General features: G+C 46.2%; 1 protein-coding gene across 1 annotated transcript in view; it reads left to right on the top strand.

The window, feature by feature from the left end:
• The window catches only part of plxnb2b (plexin b2b), a 138,661-nt gene that overhangs the window by 109,809 nt on the left and 16,414 nt on the right, over positions 1–12,438 (top strand). The window contains exons 16-24 of the mRNA XM_063197132.1: positions 512–623; positions 2,531–2,667; positions 2,851–3,033; positions 4,204–4,315; positions 7,610–7,819; positions 8,267–8,434; positions 9,996–10,132; positions 10,564–10,664; positions 11,939–12,168. Of these exons, the coding sequence (XP_063053202.1) occupies positions 512–623; positions 2,531–2,667; positions 2,851–3,033; positions 4,204–4,315; positions 7,610–7,819; positions 8,267–8,434; positions 9,996–10,132; positions 10,564–10,664; positions 11,939–12,168 (1,390 nt within the window). The remainder of the gene's footprint in view (positions 1–511; positions 624–2,530; positions 2,668–2,850; positions 3,034–4,203; positions 4,316–7,609; positions 7,820–8,266; positions 8,435–9,995; positions 10,133–10,563; positions 10,665–11,938; positions 12,169–12,438) is intronic.

The raw sequence follows: 12,438 nt of genomic DNA, 5'->3' as shown, positions 1-12,438 counted from the left end.
CTGTGGCGCCGAGCCGAAGCCACACACACGGCCGCGCCAAAAAGCTCTTAACAGGCAAAGCTAGAGAAATAAAAAATAATGAAAAAGAAAATGAAATAATTAAATCCTGTTGTTCTTGCACTGGAAGGCAGGAGTTGTGTAGTTGTGAGTTGCTGGGTTTCAGGAAACACATAAGCATTCATAGCACATCACCTCCGTTCTTTTAGGGAGAAGGTGAGTGCTATTGATTTTGAGGGGGGTTGGAGGAGAGTGTGTGTGGTGGTGGTTTAGGGTGGAGGGTGTGTGCGGGGTTGGTCTGCAAAAGCACAAGCAGCCAGACAGCTGCTTTCTTGGGTACTTGGTCAGCAGCTCAGTGTTACCCTTGGTAACTATCCCTCATTGTCTCGCTGTTCTTCACTCTTCTCCCCCATCAACCCCCATTCCCTCCCTCCTTCTTTCCCTCCTTCCTCTCTCCTCTCTCCTCTCTCCCCCTCTTCACTCCCCCCCCACTCCTTTTCTCATTCTCTTCCAGCGTGGTGTGTGAGATTGGGCCAGTGGACCCACGTGGTCCCCTCTCTGGCCCGGTGGAGATTCTGGTGGAGGGGGAGAAGAGAGGGACGTCCACAGTCTTTTTCACCTACCGGGTAACACTGTATTTCATTGCATTACATTGCATTATATTATGAAACATTTCATTATGGTTCAATTTGCTGTTATCCAAACATATTTATAGTTATACCACAGGGTATTGGTTACAAGGGCGCCGGAACAACTTTTAAAGTGGTGGTGCATTTTTTTTAATTATTATTTTTTTTTTTATTATTTCTTTACAATGTTACTGGTGCTGCACTCCACTTATTTGTTTGCCGTAAAAGTTGAGAACGCCTCATTTAGGGAACCTCAAACTAAGGATGCAAATGCACCACTGCATCCCCCTTTCTTCACCTACTGTATGACTGGTTATAGTTGCTGGAGCATTGAGAATTCAGGTGTCTTGCTCAAGGATAGTTCAACCATGGAGGAAAGTGTTTAGGGAGTCGAGACACACAGCCAGGGGACGCACGGGGATCTTCACCTCCTGCTTCAGTAATGAGAAAGATATAAGAAGAGAGGGAATGAGGGAGAGAAAGACAGAGATTGTCAAGAGGGATATGGATGAGCAAGAGAGAAGGGATGTCATAGAGACCAAAAAAAAATCAACATGCGCTTAAAGAGTGTCCCGGACCTCTTGCCATCTATTTCATCACATATTAGTTACACACAGCAGCACACACTACATGTAGTAGTACTTTTAAAAAACTCACTTCCAGTGTTTTAACACACACAGGCACACACACACACACACACACACACATACTACATGCACGACTGTTTTAACAGGCACGCAAACACACACACACACACACACATGCACGCACGCACATGCATGCACATGCACACACTACATGTAGTATTACTGCTTTAACTCACTAGTGTCACAGACACACACACACACACACACACACACACACACACACACACACACACACACACACACACACACACACACACACACACACACACACACACACACACACACACACACATGTAGTAATACTGCTTTAACTCACTAGTGACACACACACACACACACACACACACACACACACACACACACACACACACACACACACACACGGGGGAAAAGCCAATTATTATCTGCCTCCTTCCACCCCAACCTTCATTAACCCCTATAGTTCACACAGCACAGCGCTGAAAACCTTATCGCCACTATAGCGTGGCTTATATGGGCCCCCCACTTTAGACTAGATTAATATTTACATCACATTTTAACTAGACACATTCATCAAAGGCACCGCACTCGAACGCTGTGCTGATTTGGCACCGAGGGGAACCTTGGGGTGGTGATGTTGTGGATGGCTGCGTCTACCCCTGCAGTGTTCAACAGCCAGTGCCTAAGTGCTTGCACACTCAGCAGTTACTGAGGAAGTGTTCTGTTCTCTTCTGTCCCAGCCTGGAGCTGTACTGTGCTGTAAAGCCCTCTGGACACCATGAAGGGGGAATACTTTTTTCTATCATTTTTTTTTACAATATGTTGCACCCTCCTGGGTGCGAATTCAAGGCTGTTTTTAGAAGCTTTTTTCCAAGTGGCTAGTCAGCATGTGTTATGTAAGGTCAACAATATGTGTTGGTGTTAAAGCAGCAAATCATGAATTACGTAGGGTTACTTATTAGGGATGGTTTAGTGATTAGTGCAGGATGATGTATCAGTGTGCTAATGAACTCTACTATATACTTATAACGGTTTTGTTAGTGTTGTTGAGTACACCATGCAAGTATGAAGACCATGCCAGGAGACACTCCTGCCAATGCAATAATATTTTTGTACTTCGGGTCCCTTGATGATGTATCAATATCGCTACTGTTAGTATCAATGCTAATATTGATACTATAAGAATCAATGTTGGAGACCAGGTGTTCATGTCATCATTGAGATTTCTGTACCTGGATGTAATGCTAAACATTCATCTCTTTTGTCACCTCTCTGTAGGATCCCAAACCCACCCGTGTGCTCCCTCAGAGGGGCCCCAAAGCGGGAGGAACCGTCATCACCATCATGGGAGAGAATCTAAACACTTCATCCAAAGAGGAAGTCACCGTCTTGGTGGGCAATGTGCCGTGCATTGTGTAAGTGCCTCCATGCACCTTGGGAGCAGTGGAGCAAAATGGAATAAAAGAGAATCTGAATAGCAACAGCAATGTGTTCACATATCTCAGTGTGTGTCCATTTTGTATATACCTATGTAGTGCATCGGCTAAGTTTGGCCTTTCCTTTGACACAGAGCCTGTTGTGCATTTATTTTATCGCAGTGAGACTTTTGGCACCAACATCACCTGCAAGACAGGCGAGTACCGTGGGGACAAGGTCCCATCTCCATCCCTACCGGTCACGGTGAAGTATGGGAAGCACACCACCAAAGAAGTGTCCTGGGCCTTCCAGTACCTGGACAACCCCAACGTGATGGATCATCAGCCAAGAAGGAGCTTTGTCTGGTAACGGCACCTTTTTCATTTCATTTATCCTTTATTTATCCAGGATTGTCCCATTGAGACTAAGAGTCTCTTCTGCCAGGGAGTCCTGGTCAAAATGGTAGCATACATTAAGACGCAGACAGACGCATAAACATATAATAAGGAAAATAAACTTACAAAAACACATTAAGAGCAATACACGTACATAAAACATAGTAGAATATGTGATGCATAGTCAGAAAAATGACACTCCTCTGTGTATACTGTATTAATTGGCCTCTTAAAAGTCTCTAATGAGGGCAGAGAGTCCATACACAAAATCTTCTGCAACTCATTCCATAGGTATGGAGCATAAAAAGAAAAGCCTGTTTTGTATGTATACGGGTGTTAGTTGTGTGTGTCTACAGGAGTTTTGAATGGTTTTAAAAGATTTGTTATATTCATAAGCTATGCAATCTGCTTGCAATTATTGTAATTAGCTTGTCGTAATTAAATTAGAATAATTGTTAAAGTTAAAACAACACTAAATTATTTCAAGTTCAAGCTTAAAATGATGCCTTCAAATTTGTTTATGCAATCTTGCTGCTTGTGAAAGGGTATGCCGCATTTCTGAGTTCTCTTTGCCCTTGTAACAACATAATGCACGCTTGATGGAGTGGAGTCTCTCTGTACTGTTGCCTGATTGAGGCAACTCCAATGTCGTACTGTTATACCAGAGAGAGTAGAGAGAGAGAGAGGTTCCATTGGCCCATTGTTTCCGGGTTCTATTATTGCAAGGGGGGGGGGGATCCCCCTTTAGGCAGACCTAAGGACTGTTCTATTCAATGCTAGGAGTATTATGACACGCCCCTTTAGGTAGACCGGAACCTGGTCATGTTAGGTGCCCATAGAAACCTATTATGTTGGCATATCTCTATATACTTAAAGAATCTCTGGTTATACTGTAAGACTTCATATGTTGTTAATAGGTACACACATATAGCAAAATGGGTACATACAGCATGCATGTAAATTAACACCTGTGTATTGTTTGGGTATAAACTGGAAGACTTTTTTAAAAAGCCAGCTATTTCATGCTGTGTCACACAAGCTGTTTGTGTGACAAATTGTGTTAAAAATGGAAAAATGGACTACTGTGCTGTAGGTGTTGATTTCGATAATGACGTGTACTGTGCTGCATTTCTTCCGTAGTGGTGGTAGGAGAATTGTGGTGACAGGCGTGGGGTTCAGCCTGATCCAGAGAGCCTTCATAAAGGTGAACACCTCAGTTGATGAGTGGTCCCAGGACTCAACACCAATGGAGGTTTGTTTATTTTGTTTCCTCCCAGCATGTTCCCAACTCTCTGTAATACTATTTTATGGTCCGTTAACCACTAACACATGCCTAAATGATCATGGATAATCACAATACGGACATAATAGGCCCGTAGCACATGTCTTGTAATAAGTATGTAGAAGTTATTCAGACAATAATTAGGCATGTATTAGCGGTCAACACGTCGTGAACCCTAAAATAGTGTTGTCTGACAATCTATCTCGTCACCATTTCCGCATGTTAGCCACCTATCTCTTACCCTGGCTCTGTTCATACTTCCCGTGGCACTGTACAACACTTTGCGACTAAGTCAGTTTGGCCATGCTGGGTAGCTATTCCAATTCAAATATTCCCCTCGACAGGGCCAGTGAAATGTGATCATTTTCAATGGCTTGAAGGGGAAGGCTTAAATCTACTACGCACTGGTTCTGTCATTTGCCTATATGGTGGCCAGCAAGTCAGAGGAAAGACTGGTCTGATTGGTCACCCAGCAGCATACAAAGTCAAAGGTGAATTAAGCCCCACCACACCCCCTGAGAACTCTAGAAATCAGTGCAGTTCAGGTTGGCCAGAATAGGATGCTTGGAAGAACTATCTCTGACTATCCAGTCTCTCTCTCTCTCTCTCTCTCTCTCTCTCTCTCTCTCTCTCTCTCTCTCTCTCTCTCTCTCTCTCCCTCTCTCTTTCTCCCTCTCTCTTTCTCTTTCTCTCTCTCTCTCCCTCTCTTTCTCTCTCTCTTTCTCTCTTTCTCTCTCTCTCTCTCTCTCTCTCTCTCTCTCTCTCTCTCTCTCTCTCTCTCTCTCTCCTCTGTCCCCCCTCCCTCTCCCTCTCCCTCTCCCTCTCCCTCTCTCTCTCTCTCTCTCTCTCTCTCTCTCTCTCTCTCTCTCTCTCTCTCTCTCCTCTCGCCTTATCTCTCCCTTCTCTCTCTCCATCCCGCTCTCAATTTTCACCACCCACCCATCTCAGTTAGTGTCTTCTCCCCCTCTCGTTCTTCCCAGCCAGCCAGCCAGCCAGCCCATCTATCCACTTCCTCCTCTCCCTGCCCCACCCACACACAAACCCACTCCCATGGTGCGCGGAATACCAATAAGTTGCAAATCCGTGTAGCCGCGGCTGAGAAAGGAGCTCAGGAACTTCAGGCCCCCAGAAATAATCAAGCAGCAGGTCTGACTTGATGTGCCGGTGGTAGGAGTCTCCAGCGCCTGGCTGGATAAGCAGCAGGGGAATTTTGTGTTTGCGTGTGTGCGTGTGCGTTTGTGTGTGCGTGTGTGTGTGCGTGTGTGTGCGTGTGTGTGCGTGTGTGTGTGTGCGTGTGTGTGCGTGTGTGTGCGTGTGTGTGCGTGTGTGTGTGTGTGTGTGTGTGTGTGTGTGACTGTGTGTGTGTGACTGTGTGTGTGTGACTGTGTGTGTGTGACTGTGTGTGTGAGACTGTGTGTGTGAGACTGTGTGTGTGAGACTGTGTGTGACTGTGTGTGACTGTGTGTGAGACTGTGTGTGAGACTGTGTGTGAGACTGTGTGTGAGTGAGTGCGTGTTCGTTTCATTCCAGATGCCGGAATTAAAATAGGAATTAAAGTTACTGCCAGATAAGACTGTGGCTGTGGCCAATGCAGTTCTCATTCACACACGCACACATGTATGCATTACAGACACGCATGTACAGTATGCAGACATTCATTTACACACACACACACACACACATATCATATGCTTTCACGTTTTTCCCATGTTTTCGCTGCTATTTTCCCTCTCTCACCCTCTCTTCGCTGTCTTTCTGTTACTCTCTGTCTCTCTTGCTTACTCCCTCTCTCTCTAGGTTACGCTCCCTCTCCTTGTCTCTCCTTTATGTATGTTACTTCTGTCTTTTGGTCTTACTCTCACACTCTCCTTCTCTCTTTCTCTGTTACTCTGTCTCTCTCTCTCTCTATTACTCTCTCTCTCTCGCTCACTCTCTCTCCTCTCTCTCACTCTCACTCTCTCCTTCTCTCTCTCTCTCTCTCCTCTCTCACTCTCTCACTCTCTCTCTCTCTCTCTGTCTCTCTCTCCTTTCTGGGTGGCGGTAGTGTGACTAAACAGCCCTTGGGGGCATGTGAGAGAAATGGCAGATGAAGCCGTTGCTGCCACCCCAGCCCGCGTTGGCACACTGCTGTTTGTGTGTGTGTGTGCGCGTGTGTGTGTGCGCGTGTGTGTGTGTGCGCGTGCTTGTGTGTGCTTGTGTGTGCTTGTGTGTGTGTGTGCACACATTTGATTCTTTCCCCCTCTCTCATTTTCATTTCTCCGCATATCTTTTGCTCCTCGATGAGCCTCCCACTTCACACTCGCCTCTGCTCTCATCTGTCTCACCTTACTGCACTGTCTCTGTGTCAGCCCGCATTTCAGTCACGTACACACACACACACACACACACACACACACACACACACACACACACACACACACACACACACACACACACACACACACACACACACACACACACACAATTGCACAGACACACTCAAATGCACAGGCACGCACACACAAACACACACACCCACACCCGCACACCCGCACACACACACACACACACCCACACCCGCACACACACACACACACACACACACACACACACACACACACACACACACACACACACACACACACACACACACACACACACACACACACACACACAATTGCACACACACAATTGCACACACACACACACACACACACACACACACACACACACACACACACACAATTGCACAGACACACACACACACACAATTGCACAGACACACACAAATGCACACACACACACACACACACACACACACACACACACACACACACACACACACACACACACACACACACACACACACACACACACACACACACACACACACACACACACACACACACACACACACCCACACTTTCATACACTAAACCTTGCACTCATCATCTCACAGCCCGTGTCAAGCTCTTTAACTCCCTTCAATCACTCTTTGTGCGTTGCTCTTGAGCTCTTGATGTATTGAGGGAACACTCTTTACTCACTGAAGTTATTTCTCCTCCTCTCTGACTCTGTCTCGCTCTCCTCCATTCTCTCTCTCTCTCTCTCTCTTTCTCTCTCTCTCACTCTCTCTTGTTCTCTCTCTTTCTCTCATTCTCTCTCTCTTGTTCTCTCTCACTATTTCTCTCTCTCCCTCTCTCGCTCTCTCTCTCTCTCTCTCTCTCTCTCTCTCTCTCTCTCTCTCTCTCTCTCCCGCTCTCTTATCCTCATTTCATCACACAGTTCCAACAGCCTGCGGAGAGCAAGAACGACACCACACTCGTCTTCCTCTCGCCGCGTGTGACTAAGACTCATGACACCCAGTCCTTTTGCACCTTCCTTCACCTTGACAACGTTGTGGAGGAGCTGAAGCCGTTTGACTACTACCCAGATCCCACCTTTGAAAATTTCAGCAACAAGCTGATCGCTGCAAACAGCACCATCAAAGTTACCGTTAGTGGATTTTTACATTTTTTTCTTCCTACCCCTTTCCGTTTTATTTTTCTTCGCTTTCTTCTTTCGTCACCTCTGTGTGGTGTGAAGGAGTATTGAGTATTTAGAGTCTCAGTGCCAGGGCCGATTTGTTATGCAGACGTTGTTGTCAGGGATCAGTATGTTGATTTTTATGAATTATGCAAATTATGTTGTGTAACTACTCTGGCGGCATTATTGTCAATTGTGCCGCGATTACAGGTGAATCAAAATAGCATTTGCTTCAGACCCTATGGTTCAACCATACAGCGAAGCGTATGCATAACTGATAGCAGTAAATGTCTGTGTGGGTGAAGCAGAGCAGAGCGGAGCATGAATATATGGATATACATTGATCCGTAAATGCCACGTATACCTGCGAGTGCCTACCTACACAATATATGCACGTTCTCTCATCTCAACCCTCAGGGTCGGGGCTTCTCCAAGGCCATGACAACGGATGAAGCCAAGGCGTATGTGGGTGACGTGCCTTGCCTGGTGAATACGCTGGAAGACGACAAGCTCTACCTGGAGCCTCCGTCGGAGTACAAGGTCCGCATGAGAAACGTTGGGACCTCGGAGCCCTTGAACCTGAAGGTAGGACCCGATGCGATGCTATTGTCCCCCTTTATTACAGTGATTCGCATTACACTTGGCATACTCTGCCTGGAAGCGCTTCACTTCATGGTTTGTTTTTTGACTGTACGTACCTTGTGTACCAACATGTAACTTTTTATGTACTTGCAGTATGTAGACTGTGCATACCCTAACCCAGGGGATCCCAAACTTTGCCATGACCAGGCCCCCCTTATATGGGTCGTGCCAAAGGCTTGGTTCTTAACCAATGGGAATATTATTCATCTTATTTTGGTGTAGGCTAGTTATTCAATTTTAATTGTTTATTTAATATATATATATATTTTTTTTATTTACTTTTTCTGGCAACCGACCATGCCTTCCTTAGCACCCCCTCGCGGCCACCCCAGGGGTCCCTGGCCCCCAACCCCATGGAGCTGTGCAAGTACATAACAGAGTTACATACTTGTTAAACTCTAACCTAGTTAATGTCATCGGGGACAGCAATATAAAGTGTAACCCTCTGCCCAAAGCAACTTGTAATAAGGACACAAAATTAGGTTGTAGATACTCTAAGGCAAACTGAATAAAGTAGAGAGCAGGACGGTGCTGGAACATTGAGCAAGCAACTATTGCTATTCAGACATCACAATGCGGTGGTTTGTCTGAGCCAATTTAATTTCACCATTACTGTCAATAAAGAACTCTTGCAGTGTTTTCTTTGGGGTGGTGCCATGTAAATGACATGTCATTGAATGTGTTCTTTTTCGTAAGAATCGGCTCAACATCTCTATACAGCTTGAAAGTCCCGCCCCTTAGTTCCGCATTTCACGGGACCTAAGCTGACCATCTAACAACATGGTAGTGAGTAAACATCTTCCGATCTCAGTGATTATATGCGCTGGGCTACAAATATGCTGTTTAAGAGGCTAGATAAAGATTATTCATACAGAAGTATCAATGTTTTGTTCCGAGGCCGTCTGCATGAAAAATGTGAATAAACACAGCTTTCTAAAAAGTTTAGGAGTTCGTACGAAAAATTAAACAAAAATATCAGAAACAACATATGTGGAGCTCGTGGCACAACACGGAGGGGATCGAAATATCATTTTAATACCGCCATTGGATTACATGCTTCGATTTTCGGCTAAAAACGCCGTTGAGGTCCCATGAAATCGGGGGAAGTGACGTCACTTTCAAGCTCTATGGGAGACGCTCATTGGCTGTCGCCCGTGACAAAGAGCAGAAAGTAAAGGTCGACAGCCAATGAGCGTCTCCCATAGAGATGGCTCCCTCATCTCACTCAAAGAACCGGAGACATATTCATGTCCTATTGTTTACTGTGCCCCTGCCATGGCTCAAGTCGCTAGAGCACTGACTGTTCTGGCCGAGACCCAAGTTCGATTCCGGCTCTAGGTCATTTCCCAATCCTCCTCCCCCTTCTTTCTCTTCCATTACTTTCCTGTCTCCTCTCAAACTGTCCTATCCAATAAAGGCAAGAAAAGAAAAGAAAAAATATTTGCATAAATATGCAAATAATAAATAAAAATGTTCTTTTCCTGCGCTCTCCTCCCTCCCCCAGATCAAGTTTGGCAACGGCGAGTGGGTGGTGGGCTCGGTGGTCTACGAGAGCAAGTACGAAGTTCCGCTGGCCATCATCATCCCAGCTGTCATCATCCCCATGCTGTTGATCATCGCCACATCCGCCTACTGCTACAGGTGAGGACAACAACACATGTCTAACGGCTTTAGCAGACGGGATCGCATCGCATCTCATCTGACGCTTTAACCAGGTGTTGGAGCCTGACACTGACGCGTACTGATTTCATGGTCAGTGTATGTTCTCTGAAGGGGAAAGGAATGCTCAGCAAAGATCGGAAACAAAACTCTGGCCGGAATCTGTTCTACTAAACCAGTAACACACCATTATTTGTTTGTGTGTTGCGTGTGTGTGTTGCGCGCATGTTGCATGTGTGTGTGTGTGTGTGTGTGTGCGCGCGCATGCATGTGTGCGCGCATGCGTGGGTGTGTGCGTGCGTGCGTGCGTGCGTGCGTGCGTGCGTGCGTGCGCGTGTGCGTGCTTGTGCGTGTGCGTGTGCGTGTGTGTGTGCGTGCGTGCGTGTGTGTGCGTGCCACGTCCGTGTCCACAGGAGGAAGAGTCAGCAGGCTGAGCGGGAGTACGAGAAGGTCAAGCACCAGCTGGAAAACCTTGAGGAGAGCGTGCGAGACCGATGCAAGAAGGAATTCACAGGTCAGACACACACACACACACACACACACACACACACACACACACACACACACACACACACACACACACACACACACACACACACACACACACACACACACACACACACACATCCATGTACTTGTGCTGTAAAACTGTGTCTGTGGTCTCTGTTTGTGCCATCACTGAGCCACTGGGTCTAACTGCTAGCTTATGTACAGCAGGGCTTTTAAAGGTCAGCTAAGGTGGACATGGGGCTTCATACCAGCCAACACACAAACTAAAGGGGAAAGGGAGAATGTTAAGTGTATAGGCCGTTAATTATAGCGTTTATTAGCCTCATTGCAGAAGATGGCCAATTAGTCATACTGTAGTTTAAGAAGCCTGATTGTTTTAAGCGCTTTTGCACACCTGTTGTTGGGTAGGCGCGTTAGATATAAGCAAAGCAAGGATATCGTTCAAAAATGTTAGTGGTTCATACTGATCTTTACTGAATGAATACAACATTTCAATTTTTAGGTAGTTGCATATGGAATGGATAGGGTGCGTGGTTTCTTAAATTTCATTATACTGTTGAAAGGGTCCACTAATCTGATGGTTTCTGTAGACGTTGTTAAATTTAGTGTCTGGGATCCCGGAGGCACACGTGTGCACAGACACACACGTGTGCACAGACACACACGTGTGCACAGACACACACGTGTGCACAGACACACACGTGTGCACAGACACACACGTGTGCATAGACACACACAGACACACACACAGACACACACACACAGACACACACACACAGACACACACACACAGACACACACACACAGACACACACACACAGACACACACACACACACACAGACACACACACACACAGACACACACACACACACACACACAGACAGACACACAGACACACAGACACACAGACACACACACAGACACACACACACAGACAGACACACAGACACACAGACACACACACACACACACACACACACACACACACACACACACACACACACACAGACACACAGACACACAGACACACAGACACACACAGACACACACACACACAGACACAGACACACACAGACACACACAGACACACACAGACACACACAGACACCCACAGACACCCACAGACACCCACAGACACCCACAGACACCCACAGACACACACAGACACACACAGACACACACACACACACACACACACACACACACACACACACAGACACACAGAGAATCATAGGTAAATATTAATTTGTCCCGTCTCCCATCTTCATCCCCAAAAGACCTGATGATTGAGATGGAGGACCACACTAATGACATCAGCGAGGGTCGCATGCCGTTCCTGGACTACAAGACCTACACGGACCGCGTCTTCTTCCTGCCCTCCAAGGATGGCGCCAACGACGTCATGATCACGGGCAAACTGGACATCCCCGAGGCCCGGAAGGCCATCGTGGCCCAGGCCCTCAACCAGTTCTCCAACCTCCTCAATAGCAAGACCTTCCTCATCAATGTAGGTCTCCACTCGGGGCAGTTCACAATTAAACATGAATTATTAAAAAAAAACATCTAGATTGCCTTGGGTTTAGGGTGGGTGTGGGTTGTGATGTTTTGTAAATGATAAAAGTTCAATAAAGAAAGGTTTGAAAAAAGAAATAAAAAACATCTTGTTTGTACCAGGTTTAGCACAATATTTTCCACATGCACTCCTATTAGCAGGTAGGATTAAACCAGCGGTTCCCTATTTTTCCGCTGGGATCCTCTTTTGGATCTATGAATATAT

The sequence above is a fragment of the Engraulis encrasicolus genome, chromosome 4, assembly GCF_034702125.1.
Source record: "Engraulis encrasicolus isolate BLACKSEA-1 chromosome 4, IST_EnEncr_1.0, whole genome shotgun sequence".
Lineage (NCBI taxonomy): Eukaryota > Metazoa > Chordata > Actinopteri > Clupeiformes > Engraulidae > Engraulis > Engraulis encrasicolus.
The sequence above is the reverse complement of the archived record's forward strand: the minus strand, read 5'-3'. Positions and strand labels throughout refer to the sequence as shown.